The 23239-nt window shown below is 59.6% G+C and overlaps 2 protein-coding genes across 4 annotated transcripts; one reads left to right on the plus strand and one right to left on the minus strand.

Moving 5' to 3' along the window:
* Positions 1-2235: 2235 nt before the first annotated feature.
* ZNF598 (zinc finger protein 598, E3 ubiquitin ligase) lies at positions 2236-14982 on the minus strand. 3 transcript variants are annotated; one of them, XM_055561684.1, is made up of 13 exons: positions 12822-14958; positions 7928-8040; positions 7275-7404; positions 6916-7127; positions 6595-6812; positions 6117-6225; positions 5326-5519; positions 5071-5155; positions 4166-4935; positions 3518-3662; positions 3269-3419; positions 2965-3180; positions 2236-2749 (listed from the first exon to the last, which is right to left on the minus strand). In XM_055561684.1, the coding sequence occupies exons 1-13, from the start codon at positions 13044-13046 to the stop codon at positions 2480-2482; spliced, it is 2838 nt and encodes a 945-aa protein (XP_055417659.1). In that variant the 5' UTR covers positions 13047-14958; the 3' UTR covers positions 2236-2479. The 3 variants fall into 3 exon arrangements, with proteins under 3 accessions (XP_055417659.1, XP_055417658.1, XP_055417660.1); XM_055561683.1 differs by having other exon boundaries at positions 6108-6225; XM_055561685.1 differs by having other exon boundaries at positions 2608-3180; positions 6108-6225; positions 12822-14982.
* On the plus strand, positions 13045-22125 carry NPW (neuropeptide W). Its single transcript, XM_055562710.1, has 4 exons — positions 13045-13170; positions 13311-13348; positions 21064-21711; positions 21944-22125. Exons 1-4 carry the CDS (start codon positions 13045-13047, stop codon positions 22026-22028), a joined length of 897 nt encoding a protein of 298 aa, XP_055418685.1. The 3' UTR covers positions 22029-22125.
* The last annotated feature ends 1114 nt before the right edge of the window (positions 22126-23239 follow it).

The raw sequence follows: 23239 nt of genomic DNA on the forward strand, positions 1-23239 counted from the left end.
AAAGCACAACATGGCTATAGGCCTGAGTATCACCCTCTCGCAGCCTTTCAGTAAGACCTTGCCCCAGGGAGGCTCCAGACACTGGGTGCCTGCAGGACACGCCCCCCACAAGGAGAGGTCTCGAGGCTCCACCTGCCCGCCATGCCCTGGAGATGGCCATTCCCTGCAAACCCCTTTACATAGGCCTCCTCGACTAGTCCAGCTCCCCACACTGCACCCCACTTTAAGGCCCAGCCCGAGGTGGGGGGGGGTCCCTTTGCATAGCTGAGTACTCATGCATTGCTCGAAGCTGGCTTTTCACATTAAGTCAATACCAAATGCGGTTGCCACATTCATTCTTACAGATGCCTCTCTCAGGAGTTGCAGTTGAGTGACAACCCTGTACATTGTAGCATAGACCAATTATTTGTGGATATTTAAGTGAACATGTTTACAATTTTTGTATATATGGATCTCTCCTTCCCTCTTCTGAAAGAACAATCCGTGATTGTGTATTTTCAGTGTCCCATGTTCCAACTGCAACTTCTTTACAATAAAGACGGTAAATGAGTTTACTGTGACCTTTCCACTCCTACCCCTCCAGTACCGGAGATTGGGACCCGAGGAGCACCAGGGCCCAGAATCCAGAAGGGGGCCGGGAGGTAAAGACCAGGCTGATGCCCCTGTTCTGGAGAGTGCTAGGGAAAACCATTGCGATTTCTCCAGATGTCCCCTTCTTACCGCCTCCTGTTCCTGAGACCCCTGCCCTGTGAACCATGCAGTGTCCAGAGCCACGTTCCATGGCCAGCTCCCCTTCGGAGACATCCCCAGCTTGGTCTTGTTGACTTTTGAATTCGTCTTTTGGGAGTTTTATTTCAGTTGCTTTTTCATTTCTTGCTGGTTAACAACCTTCTAGTTGATTCAAGGAAGCAGGCAGGACCTAGGGCTGGGGTTCTGGCTTGGCCATGTTCAAGCTTGGTCTCAACTTTTACCCTTCCAGAGGAGAAGAGCAGTTCCCATGGTCAAAGGTGCAGTTCAGTTCAGTTGCTCAGTTGTGTTCGACGCTTTGAGACCCCATGGACTGCAACACACCAGGCCTCCCTGTCCAACTCCAACTCCAACATGAGCTTCCTCAAACTCATGTCCATCAAGTCAGTGATGCCATCCAACCATCTCATCCTCTGTCATCCCCTTCTCCTCCCGCCTTCAGTCTTTCCCAGCATCAGGGTCTTTTCCAGTGAGTCAGTTCTTCTCATCAGGTGGGCGAGTATTGGAATTTCAGCTTCAGCATCAGTCCTTCCAATGAATATTCAGAACTGATTTCCTTTAGGATGGACTCTTTTGATCTCCTTGCAGTATATGTAGTAGTTGCTAAGGTGCAGTAGGTGTTAACATAAACTTGTTAACATAAACTACTCAGGGTAGTGCTTGTCATCAGGCTGTGTTGCCTGGTATTGTTATGGTTCTTGGTTCTTCGTTAAGAATCAGCATTTTTAGTATCATGAGTGAGATAGCCCAGCTTCCAGGTTACTCTTTGCGGGTGTTGGCTTGTGTTCAGGTCTTCGGGGTCTTCTCCTGTGTGATAGGGAACGCAGGTGGCCTCCTAGCAGCCCTGTGGGGTGAAGAGGGTGACGGCGCTGCTTCCTAGCAGGCGCTGAAGCCCAGCCATCAGCCAGAAACTTGCTCCAGCCTCACCGTAAGGAGGTAGGCCCTCACGTTCAGACAGGCAGTGCCCACCCCTTCTTCTTCTTTCAGAAAGACATCTCCATTTCTTCTCAAGCAAGGATGTTGCCTCATTTGGAGGTGGCTATGCGTTTAGATCTTGCTTCCTACTATTTATATATGTTTGTGGCAGAATGGGGAGATTTCAGCACATGCCTGGTCCGTTTCCAAAATACTGGATCCGTTTCTAAATTGTTCCTGCTGGAGTTTACTTTAGAAGCTCTCCCAGTGGCCTGTGGATGTAAACCTTGGGTCTGTGTGACTCCTGGGTTCTGGAAAGACAGTTTCACTGGGTACAGTGTAGGTCAAGCATGACTGGCTCTGCTCCTGGAAGGCTTGGGCAGTGCTTGACCTCCAAGACCCAGGCCCAGGATCAGCTGCTTCTGCCTGTGAGCAGAGCCTGGCTGCCCACCTCTCCCCACAGGCCCCCCACCCCTGGCCCACAGTACTCACTGAGACCACCTGAGCTGTAGTGTCTGACCACTCTGAGTGGGGTGACCCCGTAAGGCAGAGAAGCTCAGAACACCAGCTATGTGCATTATTGCAAAATAAATTTATTTGAAGATAAACTGTCTTATAAAAGTTCAGAGGCAATTGGAGATCCCAGATTCAGCTAGTCTCATAAAAAGATTCAACTTCAAGTAGCACAATTTTGTGTCTTTTAATCCTGAACGTTCTTTAGTCACGAAACAGCCAACTGTTTACACAACACACTCAACATCTGACTCCAGCACCCGTGGACCCTAGCTCAGGGACCACGGTGCTGCAGCCCTCGGACTCAGGGGCTCCGGGAAGGGGCCACCGTGGCCACCAGCCCTGACACAGCACACAGGTCCCGGCACCTGCCCCTTCCCTCCCCGGCGCCCTCCAGGGCCTGAGAACGTAAACCCAGAGCAGCCTGCTGCTGCGGCAGGGGTCTCTCTAGTTTCCAGGAGGCATCCAGAGGGATCCCCCAAGAGGGTGTGCCGGCAAGTCGTGGCGGGCCTTCCCGGTGATCCCCGGAGAGCCGGCCAGCTGAGGGGCCTGAGCAGGTGGCCTCATTGTCTGCCTGGGGGTGGGGATGGGGAGAAAGGAGGCTTGTGGGTGCGGTGGCTCCTGCCTGCACTGGCGGGAGCTACATCAGAGCTATGTGAGGATCCTGGCGAGGGCCTGCAGGGAGGGGAAGTCATCGTCCCGGGCGGCGTGCAGCGCCTGGTGGCTGCCCACATCGCCGTGCGCCAGCACCTGCTGGCAAGTGGGGCACACGCAGCAGTCCAGGCCCACCTGCCGGGTGCTGGCCTGCCACGCGCTCTTCCTGTTCTTCTTGGCCTTCGTGCTGGGAGGCTTCTCGCGGCCCCGGAAGTCCGTGTGGGCCAACAGCAGCTCCTGCTGCTTGGCCGTATCAGGCAGCAGCACCAGCAGCTCGTTGAAGATCTTCTCGAAGTTCTCCCCCAGCAGGTCCCGGCAACTCTTATAATACTGGGCTGCAGAGATCGCGCCCTGCCGGCCAGAGCCAGACCCAGTCACCCCCAGCCCTGGCCTGGGCCCCGGTGGCCGGGCCAGCCCCCCACACCCCTGCCTGTCTGACCTGTCTGAACTCCCCCGAGTAGCTCTTGAACTTGCTGAAGCGGGCGTCATCGCTCTGCAGGAAGTCCCTGATGGACTGGATGAGCTGCAGGTTCCTCTCTCGGAAGTTCTCAGGGACCAAGTAGGCCCGGGGCACAGGCGTTGGCCTGGGTCTGAATCGGAAGGAGGTGGAGGCTTCCGCCTTTGGGGAGGCCCAAGGTGAGGGCACTCTCCCCTGGGGGCACGGGGCCAGGGGCCCGCCCACACTTACGCTTTCGTGGTGGTCGTAGTGCTGGGGACACAGGCCGGGTGGGGGCTAGATGGAAGGCCGGAGAAGCCGGGGGGTGGCTTGCTGACGGGGGGTGCCAGGCCCGGCGGAGGCGGGGTGCCCTTTAGGAGCACCACAGCATTGAAGCCTGCGGGGCGTGGGGTGCACGGGAAGGTCCCAGGATGTGACCTCACTGGTCAGGCACAGCAGGCCCTGGTCCCCTCTTCCCACACGCTGCCCCTCCCCGCAGAGCAGCCTGTCCCCACAGAGCGGGTCCAGGGCCCGCTGACAACGCCAAGGGCCGGCACGCATGTTATGCTCCTCATGGCAAACCTTGGCCTGAGTTAACTGCTTTGTCCTCATCTCCAGAGGGTGCCAGGACTCCCCGACTTGCGGAAAGAAAGGTCGCAGGGGAGCTATACGGCGGACCACGGCCATGGGCTCACAGGCCTGCCACCTGCATCCAGATCTGGCTACCAGGCTCCGAGGCAGTGGGAAGGGCCTACACGGGCCTCCCTGCCCGCCTGCACCACTCTGGGCCGTGAAGGGCCTACACGGGCCCGTCCGCCCACCTGCACCGCCCTGGGCCTCACTCCACTACCGCGGCCCCTTCCCAGGGCCCCGCAGCAGGCCTGGGCCCAGCACACCTACCTGGGGGTGGGGGCATCCTGGGTGGGCAGGGGCCACAGAGCGCCGGGAAGTCTTCCTGGGGCGTGGGGCAGGGGGGTGGCCCCAGGGGCCTTGGGAGCCCAGGGGGTTCCTTGGGGGTGCTCCGAACCGGGGCCGGCCCCTCTGAGTGTCCATTGACGATGACGGCGGCGGGCCCCTCAGCTCTGCCAGGGGGTGCCGTGGGGGCCAGCTCGGCCCCAGGGGGCCCCTCTTTGTCAGGGGGCGGGGGCGACGCGGCACCTGACTTCTCGGAGCCCACCTTCTTCTTCTTGCCAACCTTGGTGAAGGTCTGGGTGGCGGCCCCGGCCAGCAGGGAGGAGACGGCGACCGTCGTGGGCACGCTCCGCAGCTCCTGGGCCGTGAGGCCCGCACGGCCATCCTCCTCCACCTCCTCTGCGGGCGGCGGCCCACCCTTTTTGCCCCCCTTACCCCCCTTGCCAGACTTCCTGGGGGGCTGGCTACCCCCGCTGGTAGACTGGGACCCCGGGGCAGGATGCGCCACCTTCTTGCTGGCCCCACTGTTCCAGGCAGAGATGAGGCTGGTGGGGGTACTGCTAGGCTTGGAGGCAGAGGACACCAGGGCAGGGAAGTCTTCCTCCTGAAAGGTGGTCCTGCCCCTGGCGGGCACAGGGTAAGCCAGCGCCAGCCCCACAGGGCCTGGGGTGGCTGCCACGGAGCTCGAGGACGAAGCGGAGGCACAGAGACTGGGGAAGTCTTCATCCTTGAGCTTCGAAGTGGGGGGCGGGAGAGTGCTGTGCAGAAAGCAGACAGGGGTCAGCGGCCTGTGGGCTCTGGCCTGCCCTGCCCCCCGGCCCTGCAGGAGCCCTGGCATCCGCACCCATCCTCCCCAACCCTTGGTAGGAGCCCCGAGCCCCACACGCGTGTACTTTGGGAGTGTGGCTCCTGCAGCTGGGCCAGTGGTGGAAAAGGCCTCCTGGCTCACAGGACCGTTGGCGGAGGCTTCCTTGGGACCTGCGAGACACACGAGAACCCTTGTCAGGGCTGAACAGTGTCGAGGGGGCAGGATCAGGCCTGACGGGGTGACCAACTGGAGGGCAGTGGCTTCTCACCGACCTTGTGGTCAGGAGCCCACGTCCCGCCTGTTGGGCCAGGGTGGGCCTGCCTGCAGGGGAGCTGCTCACCTGGGCCCTCGCCCGGAGTCCGGGCTGGGCGCCGGGGGCCGCGGGCCTCCTCAGGACCCCGCAGCCCCGCCTCCTCCTTCTTGGGCCTGCCACCCTCTTCCCGGTCCTCAGTCCTGCGCGTCTCCTGCTGCTGCTGCTGCTGGGTGGCCACCGAGGCCCGGATGGCAGCTGCCACTTCTCGGTCCTCTTCTTCCCTGGGATGGGGAGGCCTTCAGGCTGGGCCAGGCCCAGAACTATAGCGACGCGACGTAAAGGGCTGGGGAGGGGCCTCACCCCGGGAAGCCCGGACACCAGAGGCTGGCCTGCCAGCAGCCAGCGGAACAGGTGCCAGCCCGGCCTTCCCAGCCAGGCGAGAGCACTGTGGGGACAGCAGGACCACCTCCCCACCAACCTCAGGCTCTGGCGCCCGGCAAACACCCAGCCCAGTTCTCTGGGGCAGCGCCTGGGTACCACAGATGCCTCGGTCCAGCTGGCCGCGGGACAGCCCAGCCAGAGCACGTGCCTGCCACGCCAGGGCCTCCTGGCACACCTGCACTGTACCCCCGAGACCGGGGCCCCTCACACCCCAGTCTGCAGGGTCATGGTGTCCCTGGTTAAATGAGCAGAGAAAGGAGAACACCCGATTCAGGACACCAAGTGACCCTGTTGCCATGCCCGGGACACAGAGGCCAGAAGGCCAAGGTCCCTGACCCAGCGCCTGTCTCAGCCCAGCTGTCCACACTGCCCTGGCCTCTGGTGGAGCCAGGTGGACAGAGGTCCTGGCGGCTCGCAAATCCTCCCACCTCTTGTACCTCCAGCTTCCTCGGCGGCTCTGCTGGGCTCCGCGGCCACTGGCCCGGCCTGTGCGGCCCTGGCGGTTGTACCTGTCCAGCTCCTCGTAGTCCTCACCGCCGATGACCCCTGTGGCCAGCACACAGCCAGTCAGGCCCAGGCCGGACCCTGCAGAGGCCTCCCTCTGTACCACAGCGTGGACCCGAGGGGCAGGCAGAGACGCCTCTCAGAGGTCACAGTGGCCCCAAACCCCTATGGCCCGCACATCAGGTCAAGCAGGAACTGGGTTGGGAGAGGGGCCTGGGCCTCCTGACCCAGAGAAGAGGCCCAGGGACCCGCGCACAGCAGAGCCGAGGCCTCTGGGAGCCAGGACTCATGAAGAGCTCCCATCCGCACGTGCTCAAGGCTGTGTCCCTCGTCCCTGCTGATGCTGAGGGGTTGGGTCAGGGCCTGGGTCTGAGGCCTGCAGGGTGCACAGGCGGCGGGGACCCCGCTCACCCTCGCTCCGGCGCGAGTGCCGCGGTGCATAGCTGAACTGCAGGTCGATCTGGCGGTTCTGGCGGGCCTCGGCGCGGCTGCGGCTGTGGCAGGCCGTCTTGTGGGCCTTCAGGTCGATCTCCGTGCGGAAGGCGTGCGTGAACTGCTCGGTGCTGCAGCGGCCCTCCTCGCACAGGAAGTGCTTCTCGCGGAAGTGCTCACGCAGATACGCATAGTCACTGCAGGGACCGGGTGTCAGCAGGGCCTGTGCCGGCCCGCCTGATCCAGGAGTCCCCGTGAGCCCATGCCCACCTGTGGCACTCCGGGCCCCACCGCACCCACCTGTAGTAGTCCTGGGCCCCATCCGCGTCGCAGAAGTGGCAGAAGTAGTGGTCACGACGCAGGTGCTTGAGCAGCTCGTCGTTGTCCAGGTAGCGCTCGTCACAGAACTTGCAGAGGGGGTGTCCGCGGTGTGAGGTGTCGTCGGGGTCCCCCTGCATGCGGTGCCGAGCCAGGTCCTTGCGCGAGTACCACTTCCGCTCATGCGTGAAGATCTGCGGGAAAGGGGCGCTGGGCACGGGCGGGCTCCCAGGCCTCCCGCCCCTCCCAGGCTCCACAGCGCAGAGGGCCTGTGGTGGCCCGCGGAGTGAGGGGCAGGGCTCCAGGAGGCGGGGCTCCGGGAGGCAGCCTGGCGGGCTCACCTGCAGGTGCCTGAGGCACAGCTTGCAGCAGAACAGCTCGTGCTGCTTCCGCATGTGCTGCTCCAGGTCCCCAAAGAGGCTGAAGGGCGGCCGCTCAGGACAGCGGGGGCACTCGTGCTGCAGCAGCTGCCTGGGGAGACACCGGGCCAGCCCCCCCGGACACTCAGCGCCACCGGCCCCAGGGAGCACAAGAACCCCACGGCTCCCGCCGCGGCCCTGCAGACACCCCGGGAGCGAGAGCCAGGAGGGTGGGCGCTCCGACTGCTGTGTCAGATGGCGCCGGGGCCAGAGCCGAACAAGGCCCCAGTCCAGGAGACGGCCCCCCACCTGGAAGACGGGGGCTACCCTCAAGACGACCGTACCCCTCATGGGGTTTTTCCTCTACAGGTGAAGAACCTGACTCACACCAGCTCTGGTGCACCTTACAGAACCCCGGAATTCCCCCACCACACCCCCCACCTCCACTACCACCTCAGGAGGGGGCTGTGAGCAGCTCCGTTCCAGGAGAGCCCGCTGACAGGAACCAGCCGCCAGGCCCTGACGTCGCACCCCTGAGGGAGGCGAGGAGCACAGGCGGGGTGAGGTGGGTCTGTCCGTCCCACCGCAAAGCGCCCGCAGACCCGCAGGACCCCGGCCGAGAAGTCCGCTCTCACCTGTAGAGGGCAAACACTCTCCCGTCCATGAAGTAGATGTCATATTTCTTCTCGTGCTGCAGCTGGTGTAGAGGAATGGTGGCAAAGGCAGGGAGAGTCTTCCCGAAGACCACCTGAAACCAGAGCCAAAGGGACCGCTGGGCAGGCTGTGGACGCCCACTGCAGGGCGCTGTCGGGTCGAGAGCAAAGGGGGCACTGAGGGCCCCTCCTGGGAGGCCCCTCTCCCCACGCCCGGCCAGACCCCCGAGGGCGGCCGTGACAGAGAGGCAGCAGCCGGCTACGCCTCCAGGGGACAGCGACCCCACCCACCCCAGACAGACAGGCTGCCTGGGGACAGTGACGGATCAGACAGCCGGCCACCAGGGGCTCAATCACACGGGTGCTGAGCACAGGACAACAAGCCTGGGAGGAAGAAGAGACAGTCCAAGGAGCAGCCGAGGAAAGAGTGGCTGCCGCCTGCCAGACTATATCAGGCGACCGTGCATCAGGCCTGGCCGCCCTCCACGCCCCCTGAGGCTTCCGTGATGTCACGGGACGGGGTGCCCCCCAGGACTCGGGCATGGCCCCAGCTGTTCTTGGCCAGCTTCCTGCCCATTAACTGCGCAGTCTGGGGGTGCCACACGGCTGACCTGGTGTGATGGACGTGAAAACTCTGCAGCTGGCCGCTTCTCAGGGTCTCTAGCACTCGGTAAAGCTGCTAGGCCAGACCGTGACGCGGGACAAGGTCACCCCAGCCTGGCCCCCAGGGCCCTCCTGCAGGCGCAGGTCCCCCCTGAGCTGACAAGAGCCCTGCAAGGAGGGCCCTCCCCGTCCTCCCCGCCCTGCCCTGCCCCTGCACCAAGACCACACAGGCCCACCTCCTCGCTCAGAGGCTTTCTGATCCACCTCTGCCCCCGGCCTGGAGCTGGCTACTCGCCTCAGCTCAGCGTCCGTGCCAGCACACCCAGGGGACATCCTCACCTCAGGAAAGGCCACATCAAGGTCACCCCTGTTATATTCAGGCCCAGCTACAGAGAATGTCTAAAATCAGAACAGCCATGAAATTGGGAGAGTGGAGGACTGGCTGGAGAGACTGAGTGGTTATGCCAGCCCCCACAGCAAGGTGGTTAAAACCGGTTCCTGGGGGCTCTGGCGGTGGGAGATGGGGAGCTTAGCCTCCACTTCTGAGGACATGCCCCATCGTTTGGGGGCAACCAAGCCTTGCCCCCCTCCTGGCCCAAAGGAAGTGTCCCAGTCCAGCCACGCCCGACCTGGAGAACCAGGGGTGGGGGGATGACAGGCCCTGAAGACCTTCCCATCACCACACTGGCAAGCCAGGCAGAGGGACGTGGGGGCTGTGGCCCCAGCTACACCAGCCGTACTCCTGTGGCCTGTCTTCACAGCAGAGTCTTGCTCTGCCTCCAAGGCTCACCCTAGACCCTCTGCCCAGGATCTCCTGACAGGTCCCAAAGGGACGTAGGAAAGGCCTGGGCCACACTGGCCTCTTCTCGTGGAATCTGCACTCCAAGAGCAAGCCCACTCCCAGCCCTGCCTTCCCCCCACTCCCAGGGGTGCTTTTCCAGAACAGACCCCCATTTCTGCCTGGGGACAGGTGCCCGCAGGTGCAGGGCCCCAAACTGTTAAGGACCTGCTGGTGCTGCAGAGCACAGGAGCCAACCTCCAGGATGCCGCACCCCATGACCAGCCCTCGAGGGATGCCCCAAAGCTTCCAAAGTGTCCTGGGCTGGCAGACAACAGAGAAACGATATCCCTCCCCAGAAACCCCGGTGTGGGGAGGCCCCTCTACTCAGAGTTCCACTCTGATCCACCACAGGTGGGGTCTGTCCCTGGATGTGAGCACCCTCACTGGACCGGGTGACCATCAGCTTGGGGGGGTCTGTCTGGGCTAGGCGCACCTAAGCCAGGCCAAAGGGGGACGCTGGGCAGGCTCAGGAAGGGACTGGAGTACAGAAGAGGCTTAGGAAGGGAACGTGGCCGTGGGCACGCAGGCTCAGGCCGTGTTCATTTGAGAATGAGGTGAGCAGGCTGGCAGGTGGCACGGGGCAACACTGACTGCCCCTCGCACACAGCCTGGGAGCAGCACAGGGCCCCCCAGGACTGGGCCAGACAACGGGCGGGAGCAGCCAGTGTCCCTGCCTCATGAGAGGGTGAGGTGAGCGGCAAGACCGGATGGCTGCACAAGGAGGAGGGTGTGGTGGCCTGAGACCCCCCCACCCCGGGGATGGGAAGGGTCCCAGGATAGAGGTACAGGCCAGGCCTAGACACTTGAGGATGGGCCATTCTGGGCAGCCCCTGGGTGGGCCAGGTAGTAAATGACCAAGCGGGAAAGGGTGCCCCTGGGTGGGCCCCAAAAGGATCAGGCCCCAATGAGAGGGAGAGAGGGACGAAAGCCCTTTTGGACTCCCCGACCAGGGGGGTGTCTGCCCAGGGCCTTGCTGCTCCCCACTTCCAGCGAGCAGGGAGCACTCACGGAGAGTGAGTGCAGAAGAGAATGGTGTCCACCGTGACCAGGGTGAGAGCGGCTCCCTGGGGAGGAGGGGCCGGGACAACAGGGAGCACGACCAGAGTCAGCAGGTCCGGCCTCCCTCCCAGTTCCTGCCTATGAGATGGGGCAGAGGGGCTGCACCAGGCTGTCTGCGGGGCCCCTCCTGCCTCAGACACATCCCACTTTGTACAGCAGCCCCATCAAGCCCTTCCGACATCCCCAGGATCAGGGCCAGGTGGAAAGCAAGAGGAGACTTGTCTTTTAGAAGAACGTGGCCAGTGGGAAAGACAGGACCGGGCAAGAGGGGGCAGGACCCCGGGACCTGACATCAGTCTCAGTCAGCGGCCCCGTGCCGCCACTGCCCACCAGCTAGGAAGGAGCCTCGGCCTCCACCATGAGCACCTGCTGGGCAATCTTGACTCATCAGCTCCTCGTCTGAGCAGCAGTTGCAGGACTGTCCCCCGGGTCGGCCAAGGGAGGCACAAGGTGAAGATGCAGGAATTAAGCAGACAGAGCTGCCCTGTCCCACAAAGCATCTTGGCGTGCTTTCCTTCCAATCTTTTAGAGGCTTAGTCCCATAGAGGAGGCAGAGGAGAGGCAGGGTTCAGAAGTTTCTGAGCAGGCATAGGACACAGGATGAATTCAGAGGACAGTGCAGGACTCAGCCAGGGAATAGGATGGGGGTGGGGTGGGGTGGATTCCAAGTCCAAGAATGGGAGGAAGCCGGATGAACAGAGAGGAGCATCATTTTCCCAAACTGCCCAGAACCTCCTCCTGCTGCCAAGCAACTCAGAGCAGGCCTGGTAGGAAGGCGGCTCGGCTGGGGTACCTGATGCCAAACCACACCCCAGCTGAAGCCAGTTGACAGTTCATATCCACGCCCCCTTGCCACAGAGCACCTGAAGGGTGTGGGACCCACAGGAATGAGAGAGGCCAGATGCTAGCTATCAGAGCCGTATATAGGTGTCTGCTTACTTCCTCCCCACTCCAGTATTCTCGCCTGGAGAATCCCATGGACAGACGAGCCTGGCGGGCTACAGTCCATGGGGTCTCACAGAGTTGGACCCAACTGAGTGACTAACACTTTACTTTCTCAATGAGACGTGCAATGCCCAGGGCTGGAGACTCCGCTGCGCGTGCCTGCCTACCTGCCTGACTGCCAGGAAGCTACACGTGCTGGGAAACCTGGTCATTCAAGAATTACGTCATGTCACGCAAGCCTGGCCTGCAAGGCAGGCTCTGGCGTAGCTGGGAGGAACCTTCTGACTAAGACACAGACAGATCCAGTTTCACCGACTGCTCCTGCACCCTAGACCTCTCCCAGATCCGAGTCTGTCGCGCTCCACCCCATCACAGACTGACAGCATCTCCCAGTGTCTTCTTCTGGTAGGATACAGGATATGTGCCCACAGAGCTCATGGGATTACAGCATTTGCTTGGCTCCTTTAACATAAAAGTCTACTTAAAAAAATGAAAAAGGGATGTCGTTTCTGCATCACTTGTAGGAAAAAGAAAGTTAGATTCCCTGACAGGTATCACCAGCCCAAGCTTTCCATTCACATACGAGGAGAGTTTCACAACTCTGGAAGCAAACAAATTTCAAAGCACAGCAAACCCAGAGAGTTCCAGCTAAGTGCCCCCAGCCAGCAGCTGGCATTGCAAGGAGGGTGGGGGGTGGGGGGATGATGCCCTCTGACCTCACTGGGACTTCCAAGTCTGAACAGTCTGAAACTCCCGCCCCTCCACTCTGGAGCCGAGCCCCCCCAGCTGAAACTGGCAAGGAGGATGAAAGCTTCTAACACTTTTATCCCCACCCACCAGGCATCCTGAGGAGACCTCAGTGGTTTCGCTTTCCCCTTGGGTGGCAGGTCTGAGTACAACAGTCACTTAATAGATGAAAACGCCAGTCTCAGAAGGAGTTCCCTCAGCGTCGCCCAGAGAGACCCAGACACACGGCTAAGCTGGAAACGCCCAGAGTGACCCTCTGCTCCCGGGACAGGTCGCCTCTGAAGGTCCCCACTTTCCCCGCTGCCTTCACCGGGATGGAGACCCCTGAGAAATAAACCCCGAAAGCCGAGCGAGTCGGGGAGCGCCGGCTCTGACCGTGCCCCTTCCGGCGGCCTGGCAAGAGTCCTAGGGGTCAGCAGGAAAGCCCGCAGGCTCTGGGCCCATAGGGACCTCGGCCACCGCCTGCCTCCCGAGCCCAGACGGCCAACAGCTGGACCAACGATGGGGATCCCTCCTCCGACAGGCGGCCGCGCCGGGCCTCCCGTTTGGAAACCGGCGCCACCAGGCCTGCGGCCGGACACCAGGAAGGCAAAGTCCCCTTCCGGCTGCCGGGTGCCCCGTCGTCCTGCCGGGCCGCGCCCGCCCGGGAGTCCCGACACGCGGCCCGCCGGCGCGGCTCACCTGGCGCAGCTCCTCGCGGCACACGGCGCAGTACCGCTGCTCGCACAGCACCCGCATCTTGGTGGAGCAGCGGTAGCACACCGGGTGGTCGCAGCGGCCCAGCGCTGTGGCCTCCAGGTCCCCGCAGCACAGTACGCAACTCCCGCCGCCCCGCTCGGGTGCCGCCGCTGCCGCCTCCTGGGACGCAAGCCGCCCCTCCGGGCCCGCCGCCGCAGCCGCCGCCATGGTCCGGGATCCGGCCCGTTCCCGGCCGGCGCGGCACCGCACCGCACGGCCTGGCTCCCGGCGGGCCCGCCTCTTCCGGGGGCGACGTCACCGCCCCGCCCAGCAACGGGCCCGCCCGGCGGAAGTGCGTGCGCGACTTCCGCCTCTGCGAGGTGCGGGCTAGAGCGGCGACTTCGCCCCGGGCGCTCTAGGCAGAGGCGACCGCTTTGGGGCCAGCCGCCGTCCCTGCGCCAGGCTGCGAACATCCGGCTTCTCTCCGCCTAGGCCTCTGTCCTGGGCCCGCCCTCTCTTTTGGGAGCAACGTATGACCCAAATATTGATGGGTCATACTGTTGTAGCCACGCGTTCCGGGAAACAAATTTACTCAGAAGGACAATGCAGATAGTGAAGTGCAGTTTATTACACCAGCGGGCCCAAGGCAGAGTCTCCTCTTAACCAAGGACCCGGACCAGCATTTGTGAAAATCTTTATATCCCATGTGTTCTTGTCTGAACCCACCACTCCAAATTCCTTGAGACTTATATAAACAAAGGGAGGGTAGATATAATCCCAATAACACCATCATTCACGTGTTATGTGCTCAAGCAGTTAAACAATTGGCCAATAATCAATAAGCCCAAGGTTACACTCCGATAGGTAAGGAAAAATTTATGGCCTGTCCAGAGGAGGTCTAATCCTTCTGTTGTCGTTTCCATAGGCACTAAACACAGAGTTCAGAGTCCATTGGAGAGGTGGCCGAGCATGATCAGCATGAACAGGCCTAAGATGGAGTCCAGGCCCTATGAATTCTCTCTTCAATACTTAATACTAAAATGCTATTCATGGTTCCTCTGAAATTCAAGTTTAACCGACAGCCCTGTATTTTTATTTGCTAAATACTACGACCTTACTAGGAACCCAAATCTCTCTCCAACCCAGATCTTATGTTGTATTTGGGACAAACAGGGGCCTGGTCATCGGGCACACGTGCGCGCACACACAAACACAATCCCTATCGGAAAAGACAACATGTGGTGACATCTGTCTCTGAGCCAGGGGTGGACATCCCCAGTCCCACTAGAAAAGGCAGGTAGAGAATGTGACCTCTTCATGGGCAAGTTGACCTCACCCAGCTGAGCAAGTTGACCTCACCCAGCTGAGCCTGGGGTCTTGAGGCAGAGAAATAGCAGGACGGGTTTGCAGATTGAGGGTAGTGAATCCAGGGGCTTTGGGACTCTGCAGTATGTTTGGGGCCTCCTCAGGCACACTCAGGACCTCTCTTCTGCTGTTAAGGGAGGTTGGTTCAGATCTGAACTCTTCCAGAAAAGAGGCAGTGTGTTGTGGGAGGATGAGCTTGGACTGTAGAAGCAGAAATGGGCTGGCAACTCCAAATACGTATTTGCTGGTGACCTTGGTCAACTTGCTGAGCCTTTAGCTTCCTCGTTTGCAAAACAAGGATCATCATACCAATTAAACCTGGTGGATTGGCCATGGGCAGGTGTCATCTCACCCTCAAAAAATCCCACTAAAAGGACAGCAAAGGAATAAAAGACTTTCCATGAGCACAAAGAAGAAGAAGGGGCCAGCAATGAGTGAAAGACGCAAGCAAATTGTGAAATGACAGAGAGCAGGTGGAGGGTGACTGCTTTTCATTTTACAAAGCATCCTTAAGACCTTTGGGGGAACTCCACAGAGCAGTTCACTGAAGGTGGGGTTGAAAAAGGAGTGCATGGAAGTTGGTGCATTGACTGGGCACCTGGGCCCTTCCCTGTATCCATCCCATCCTCCTCCCACTCACTGTTGGTGGGAAACTGGAGGATTGTTCACTGAGGAAATGCACCACCTCAGAAAGAAGATCTTTATACCCCATTAGAGATTGAAAGGCTCTTGGTGCCCAGCTGCCCTGCAATGAAGCTCACCTCTCAGCAAGCCACGCCCCTTTGAAAGGAGCCAGCCTGTCAGGATCTGACTGGCAGCCAGCGATCTGCAGACTCAGGAGGAAAGCCTGCGGTGTGAGATACAGGGACAAAAACAAGCAGACCCAGAAAGCAGAAGGAAACTTTAGGGGGGGAAAAAAAAAAATATATATATATATATATATATATATATAAACCTTTGGAGTCCTTTGAACAGCAAGGAGATCAAACCAGTCAATTCTAAAGGAAATCAAACCTGAATGCTCATTGGAAAGACTGATGCTGAAGCTGAAGCACCAGTACTTTGGCCACCTGAAGCATGGCCAATTTGAAAGTGTCAGGTCTTTGGTGCTCAGCCTTTTTTTTTTTTTTTTGGTTTCCTATTGCTGCTGTAAAAAATTACCACAAACATAGTGACTTAAAACAATGCATATTTATTATATTACAGTTCTGGAATTCAGGAATTCAAAATGAGTCTCATTGGGATAAAACCAAGGCGGGCTGCATTCCTGTTTCCTTGACTTTTCCAGCATCCGGTGGGCTGCCTGCTTTCCATGCTCCTGGCCCTTCCTCCTTCCACAAATAGCATCATTCCAGCCTGTTTTCACTGTCACCTCTCCTTCTCTGACTGCCTCTCTCCTCCACACTGGGGAACCCTTGAGATTACATTGGACTCACCTGGATAATTCAGGATGCTTTGCTTATATTGGGTTGGTCAAAAAGTTCATTCAAGTTTTTCTGTAACATCTTATGGGGAAAACCCACAAGAACTTTTTTTGTCAACCCAATATGAAGTTCAGTTGACTAGCATCCTCAATTTTATCTGCAACTTGAATTCTGCTTTACCATGTAAATAGTCACAGCCTCCAGGCATTAGGGCACAGACATCTTTGGGGAAGGGCTCTTTTGCTGCCTACACAGTCACAGATGCTGCTCCCCATCCTTCGGGGCCCAGGACAGCCTCACAAATGCCAACTATGCTGAGGTTGAAAAAATGCTGATGAATTCCGCTGGGGACTTCTGTCTAGGAGTAAAGGGAGCCCCCTGGTGGTGGTGGTTTAGTCACTCAGTTGTGGACTGTAGTCCACACGGACTGTAGTCCAACAGGCTTCTTTGCCCGTGGGATTTCCCAGGCAAAAATACTAGGGTGGGTTGCCATCTCCTCCAGGGGATCTTCCTGACCCAGGGATTGAACCCGGGTGTACTGCATTTCAGGCGAATTCTTTACCAACTGATTCATCAGGGAAGCCTGAAAGGAGCGCCCTAGGGCACTAAAATCCTTTCTACCTTGATCTGGGCTCTGGGCACATAGGTGTAAGCATATGTAACAAATGCAATTAAGGTGTGCATACTTTACTCAAAGCATACCTCCTTAAAAAGACCACCCTTTGGTCCGGAGTTAAGAATCTGCCTGCCAATGCGGGGGTGGGGGTGGGGGCATGGGGGACACAGCTTCGACCTTTGGCCTGGGAAGATTCCACATGCCCCGGGGCAACTAAGCCCAGATGCCGCGATTACGAAGCCCACGCACCTAGAGCCTGTGCTCCACAACGAGAAGCCGGTGCACCGCAACGAAGAGTAGCTCCCAACTGCTGCAAGTGGAGAAAGCCATGAAGACCCAGCACAGCCAGAACAGAAAAGACCACCCAGGGACTGCCCTGGTGGTTCAGTGGTTAAGACTCCATGCTTCCACTGCAGGGGATGCAGGTTCAATTCCTGGTGGGGGAACTAAGCTCCCATAAGATATGTGGCATGGCCGAAAAAAAGACCACTCATTTTTAGAATAGCAGTTGTTCGTGATTTCAAAATATGAAGGCAAATACTAGGAGAAATAGCTGAAACAGTTGGAAGTCATTGCCCCTGGAGGGCAGGATGCTGATGTGAGGGGGTGGAACAGAGGGCACTTACTGTGCCCCTTATACTAGCATTTGACTTAAAATGTATGGTGGTGCTAGTGCTAAAGAACACGCCCGCCAATGCGGGTAGATGTGAGAGACGCGAGTTCAATCCCTGAGTGCGGAAGATCCCTTGGAGAAGGAAATGGCAACCCACATGGACAGAGAAGCCTGGCAGGCTGCAGTCCATAAGGTTGCACAGAGTCAGACACAACTGAAGAGACTTAGCACGCGCGCCCATGTACAATCTTAATAAAACATGCCTTTTCCTTCTCCAAGGGATCTTCCCCACCCAGGGATGGAACCCAGGTCTCCCGCATTACAAGCAGATGCTTTACCCTCTGAGCCACCAGGGAAGACTTAATAAAACATAATCATTTTAAATGACGAAATGGAGAGGTTTTCATATTTGCTGTGTCATTAGGATGGGGTTCCTGTTGGGGGAGGAGGCAGGTGCTGTGCCTGGAAGGGGGAGTATGAAGCAGACATGGTCCCAGCCCCCTGGAGGGCTTGGTCCAGTGTCAGGGGAGGTGATGTGCAAATAGCATCCATGGTCATCCAGCTTCTAGAAGGGTCTGTGTGTGGATGGAAGGTGCAGTGAGCCCCAGAAAGACCAGGCAGCTCTCATGGATCATTAGGGCCACTACCTCCTCTGGCAACACACTTTTGGCTCCAGACTTCTAGGGGGTGGGAGGCTGGCAGAGCCCTTTGTCCCTGGGCCCGTGGGCTCAGTGCTGGGCAGGGCACAGAGACCCTCATCCTGAGCACCCCAAACTGGGAGCCCCCAGGGACCATGAAGCTATTCGGTGCTCTTCTTCCTCCCCCGCCCTGGGCTCCATCCCTGCCTGCCTTCTGCACACCTCCACCTGACAGGCAGCCACCGACTCTGTCCCAACTGGCCCTCCACCTCTCACCTGCACGCGGACATTTTTCCTTCCCTCTAGTTCACAGTCATAAGCCAGCCGGAAGGATTGCTGGTATTTAAACTTCAGACACTGAACATTCCGTTGTGCACGGCTTTTTTTTTTTTTTTTTTTTTGGTCAGGTCAATATGGCATTTTCAGATTTATCCACTCTGCTAACTGTAGCTGTCTTAAATTTTCTAACTGCGCAGAAACCTCCATTACCGCATCGACCACGATTGATCAGCTTTCACATAGATGACGTCCTGCCTGCAGACGCTTCCTGCCCGCTGCCCGCAGTCCCCTGCCTCCTCTCAGCAGGGAGTGGGCGGCAGTGCCAGGGGACCCTTGCGTCGTGCCGCGCTGCCCGCCCACCGTGCACTCCAGGCAGCTCTTGAGGCCAAGGGGTCCCAGGAGAGAGAGGCAGCGGTGGGTGGAAGGGGCAGCTATCCACTCGGCCCAGCAGTCCCTGCGCTCCTCCAGGCCCCTCCAGGCGCACAGGCGTCTCCCTCTGTGCCCCCGCCCTGCCTGGACCCTGCACCATCACCCCTCCGTCAAAGCATCTTCTCTGACAGGTTCGGGGACTAGGCAGCCGCTGGCACAGCAACAGTAACAGATGTTAGCCTCGCCATTTACCTTCCCTGGTGACTCAGACAGTAAAGTGTCTGCCTGCAATACAGGAGGCCTGGGTTCGATCCCTGGGTCAGGAAGATCCCCTGGAGAGGGAAATGGCAACCCACTCCAGTACTCTTGCCTGGAAAATCCCATGGATGGAAGAGCCTGATAGGCTACAGTCCGTGGGGTTGCAAAGAGTCGGACACAACTGAGTGACTTTACCGGTTACTGCATGCCAGGTACCATGTCAAGACCCAGCCTGGATTTTAAAAAAAAATTTTGACCATGCCACATGGCATTCAGGATCTTACTTCCCAGACCAGGGATCAAACCCATGCCCCCTGCAGTGAAAGTGCAGAGTCTCAATCACTGGACAGCCAGGGAAGTCCCAGCAGCCTGGATGTTTAGTGCTCACAGCAAGCTGGTCAGGAGGCTACCATTACTGTTTACCAATGAGGAAACTGAGGCAGGAGTGCCTCCCCCCACACCCACCAGCGTCCAGCCTGGGGCACTGAGCTCCAGGGAACGTTTCTCAGCTGCTCCACAGGGCCTTTTTGGGGCGAGCCGACGGCTTCCAGATCCCAGGGGATCACCAGACCTCTCTGCCCCTCCTGCCTCAAAACCAGGGGCCTTCCTTGGCACCTCTGAGCCCCTCTGGGCCTCTCCCAACGTGCAGGTCTGAGAGGAAGGACAGACCCAGACTGTGCCCGCCTCCTGCCCCAGATTCGCCCCTCCTTCTTGCTGAAGTGACAGGCAGAGGGAGAGGGGAGGCTTCCATTAAGCACTGTAGCTGGGGTCCTCAAACTGGAACTCTCAGGCTGGGGGTCTAGGTTGGACCCCACTCTGTCCCCAGTGCTTACCCAGGTGACTGGAGCAAGTTAATTTCCCCCAGGCCTTAGTTTCCTCTTTGGTAGATGGAATCAATAATTGTCCCACCTTGTGGCATTGTTTGGGAATCTCCCAGGTGGTGTCAGTGGTAAAGAACCCTCCTGCCAATGCAGGAGATGTAAGAGGTGCGGGTTCAATCCTTGGGTCAGGAAGATCCCCTGGAGGAGGGCACGGCAACCCACTCCAGTATTCTTTTCTGGAGAATCCCATGGACAGAGGAGCCTGGCAGGCTATAGTCCATAGGGTGGCAAAGAGTTGGATATGACTGAAGCAACTTACCACGCATACACGTGGCATTGTTTGGAGATCAGAGTATGATAATTCAGGATCCCTGGTGTCTGGAACTTAGAAGGTACCCCGTGAGTGGTGTGGTTGCTGGTGGGGTGCGGGGGGATGAGGTCTGATTATTTTGACAGCTGAATCCTCCCTGGCTTAGGGCTCAGGCAAGAATGGGTCAGGCCCTGACATCTTGAAAGAGGCTATTAACCCCAGGCTGGCAGAGAGGGATACTCCAGTAGAGTATTCAGACAGGGACTATTTAAGCAGGATCCTGAAAGATGAGTAGGAGTTTGGTCATAGATTGAAAAGGCCAGGGTGTCCGTCCCAGGCACAGAAACACAGAAATGGGCCAACTCGTGGATTGTTGGGTAAAGCAAAAGAATTGAGACTGGTCTGGCCAGAAAACATGATTTTAGGGGATCATAGACAAAGAGGAGGGCTTCCCTGATAGCTCAGTTGGTAAAGAATTCACCTGCAATGCAAGAGACCCAGGTTCGATTTCTGGGTTGGGAAGATCCACTGGAGAAGGGATAGGCTACCCACTCCAGTATTGTTGGGCTTCCCTTGTGGCTCAGCTGGTAAAAGAATTCGCCTGCAATATGGGAGACTTGGGTTGGATCCCTGGGTTGGGAAGATCCCCTGGAGAAGGAAAAGGCTACCCAGTCCAGTATTCTGGTCTGGAGAATTCCATGGACTATATAGTCCATGGGCTTGCAAAGAGTCAGACAGACTGAGTGACTCTCACTTTCAGTCAAAGAGGAGGCTGGAGGTCTGCAGAGCTTTATCTTGCCCAGGGCAGGGGCTGGGGGTAAGAGGGACTGACTCTTTATTCTGGGAGCCTAATCCTAACCACTGTCTCCTAACTAAACTTGCGGCTGCAAGCACCACCACCTAGCAGCAGCTGGGAAGTAGGTTGGTGGGGAGAAGCTAGGGGTTAGGGAGCAGAGAAGAGGGTGTGGGCACAGATTTGAACTGTGTTAGGTGAGGGCTTCCCAGGTGGCTCTGGTGGTAAAAAGCCTGCCTGCCAATGCAGGAGACATAAGGGACACAGTTTCGATCCTTGGGTCAGGAAGTTCCCCTGGAAGAGGGCATGGCAACCCACTCCAGTATTCTCGCCTGGAGAATCCCCATGGATGGAGGAGCCTGGTGGGCTATGGTGTATGGGGTCTCAAAGAGTTGCACAAGCCTGAGCACACACAGGTGAGGATAAGGAACAGCCGTCAGGGGAGGAGGCAGGCAGAGGGGTCTTGGTGGCGCAGAGGGCCCCCACCAGTCAGCTCTCCTGCTTTCCCCCTGGGGCGCTGCTGGCCCCCTAGTCTGATCTGCGTGTGCCCCACCTTCCTGTCCCCATCCCTTCGCCTGGCAGCTCCTCTCCTTGGGGACAGAGGAAAAGGGGCACGAGACAGGGGAGGAGGGGAGCCCCCAGACTGGGGAGGAGATGAATTCCAGGGAAAAACCCACTCAGCCAGGGTGCTTCAGGAGCCCACGTCCTGCGGCGCGGCCTGGGCTCCTCTTCTCCCTTCATCCCGCCCCCACCCTTTAGGGAGCCAGGCAGGTACCGCGGGGGCGAGCAGGGGCGGGGCCGCCGAGCAGTTATAGCCGGACCCGCGGGGCCCAACTCCCCGCCTGCAGCTCCCGCACTCCGGCTTCTCCACGCGGCGCGCACAGACCCGACGGAGCCAGTGCCTGGTCCGCGCCTCCGGGCGGACGTCGACGTGAGCACCCTGGCGCGGGGCACAGGGGTGCGGGGCCCGGGGCCGGGGGCCACCGCCAGCCGCCGGCTGCTCGCCCTGCTGTGGCTGCTGCTGCTACCGCCGTCCGCCGGCGCCTGGTACAAGCACGTGGCGAGCCCCCGCTACCACACGGTGGGCCGCGCGGCCGGCCTGCTCATGGGGCTGCGCCGCTCGCCCTACATGTGGCGCCGCGCGGCCGGGCCCTTCACCTGGGACACCTTGGGCCTGGGCGCGCTGCCCCAGGGGCCCTCTGCCAGAAGCACCCTCTCTCCGGGGCCCGCGGCCCTCGATGCTCTGCTGCTTCCCTCCGGAGCTCAGAGACTGTGGGAGGCGCGACGCAGAAGCTCCGGGGCCGGGCTCCGGGTCAGTGCGCCTCGCAACCTGCGCGCCCCGGAGTCCGCGCGCCAACCCGAGTGGCGGCCGGGCGCCTACTCCTGGATCTTGGCGGAGCAGGCCAGGTACGCGGGGAGAGGAGGGGGACAGGACGCCAGCAGACCAGGGGGGGGGGGGGGTCTCGGGAGATCTGAGCCGTGCTGTCTGCCTGCCCGCAGGGCACCCAACGACCTTTCTATCCCCGACTCCGGGGAAGGCTCTCCCGGAGCAGTGTCTACGCTTCCAGCCCGGGGAGTCGGGGGAGCGGTAGTGGAGAGCGCACGGCCCTCTCCCCACGGGCCTCTCTGTTCTTTCTAGAGCCTTCGGAGAGTCTCCGGCTCAGCCACGGTCTGCGCAGGGAACCGCCTTCGCCAGCCCCCGCCTCGCCCCTAAGCCGTCCTGATAGCCGCCCCTGCTAGCGCCCCTGCGCCTGACCCAGACCGAGTGTCTTCGGCCAACAGGCCGGCCGTCTGTTCAATAAAACTCCCCTAGTTGCCGCGCCCCCGCGTGTGACCCCTTTCCTCCGAGTTGTGTACTTTGTCATCTGGCTCCGAGGCGCAAACTGCCGCGCCCACGCCCTGGCAAATGTCAGGAGCCCTCCCGCCCGCCGGCCTGCCGGGGGACGCGTTCCCACCACCCCCCAACCCCGCGCCTCCTCCCGCCCCACCCCTGCTCCGCCCTCTCTGCTCCAATCCAGCCGAGATCTGCTTGTCCTTGCGGGGCAGAAGCGGGGCACAGGGGCAGAGACACTGCTGGGGGCTGGGTCCCCTTCTCCCTTTTCTGCCATTGCTGCCCCTCCTTGTAGGGGGTGGGGTCATAAAACCAGGGTCCCCAGGGAGGGGAGGGGGTATCTCACAGTGGTGGGGGGGACGGTGTCCGGCTGCCACATCAACGTGTGCAGAAGAAGGAGAGCAGCAGCCCCCACCCCAGCCTCCCAGGAGCCCCACAGGGAGTCTCCTCACTGTGCCCCCTGGCCAGCCTGGGGAGAACGTCTTCCCCAAGGGAGCAGTATCTTAAGACCTGGCAGCCCATCCCCCACCTCCCAGCGTTCATTTGAAACCTGGATCTCTTTGGAACCCCTCCCTCCCCTCAGCCAAGCGCTGCCAGAGAGGAAGTGGGGACCCCTTGGCCCCCTTGCCACGGCCATGCTCTCTTCCTAGGAAGGAAGGACCTCCACCTGACACCCCCTTGCATCCTCAGAGGCCCCTCAACTGCTAACCCCCTTCTGCATTTCCAGTTATTGTCCCCAGTCCCCCGTATAAATGTGTTCTGCCATTTTGCAAGGGCCTCCCTCCATCTGGGTCCCTTGCCAGTGGTCCCCTCACTCCACCCTTCTGCTCCCCCTTCAACCCTCTTCAATATGGGCCTGGAGTCCCACAACTGTCCTTGACCTTGGAGTGCTTGGTCACTGTGCCGATGCTGTCTGGCTGCCCTTGGAATCCTTGTTTGGCTATGTGGCAAGGCAGACCTTGGGGCACCCAGCAAGGACAGGAGGAAGGGTGGCCTCTGGTCTGTCTAGCTCTTGGCTTTGGAAGGCCCACGTGGAGCCAGCCCCCATACTACCCCCTCTACCCCGGCCTTAGGAAGCACCTTCTGGAGGTATCTCCCCACTGG

Source organism: Bubalus kerabau, chromosome 23 (genome assembly GCF_029407905.1).
Source record: "Bubalus kerabau isolate K-KA32 ecotype Philippines breed swamp buffalo chromosome 23, PCC_UOA_SB_1v2, whole genome shotgun sequence".
NCBI lineage: Eukaryota > Metazoa > Chordata > Mammalia > Artiodactyla > Bovidae > Bubalus > Bubalus kerabau.

What these genes read in the sequence shown, in the direction of transcription:
- ZNF598 (XM_055561683.1), bottom strand. Translation starts at nt 13,046, where the DNA reads ATGGCGGCGGCTGCGGCGGCGGGCCCGGAGGGGCGGCTTGCGTCCCAG. An exon ending in GACTCCGGGCGAGGGCCCAG is followed by an intron (nt 5,156 to 5,325) that starts GTGAGCAGCTCC and finishes TGTGTCTCGCAG; the next exon opens with GTCCCAAGGAAGCCTCCGCC. An exon ending in ACTCGGGGGAGTTCAGACAG is followed by an intron (nt 3,181 to 3,268) that starts GTCAGACAGGCA and finishes TCTGGCCGGCAG; the next exon opens with GGCGCGATCTCTGCAGCCCA.
- NPW (XM_055562710.1), top strand. Translation starts at nt 13,045, where the DNA reads ATGGTCCGGGATCCGGCCCGTTCCCGGCCGGCGCGGCACCGCACCGCA. An exon ending in AACGGGCCCGCCCGGCGGAA is followed by an intron (nt 13,171 to 13,310) that starts GTGCGTGCGCGA and finishes CTCTCCGCCTAG; the next exon opens with GCCTCTGTCCTGGGCCCGCC. An exon ending in ATCTTGGCGGAGCAGGCCAG is followed by an intron (nt 21,712 to 21,943) that starts GTACGCGGGGAG and finishes TGTTCTTTCTAG; the next exon opens with AGCCTTCGGAGAGTCTCCGG.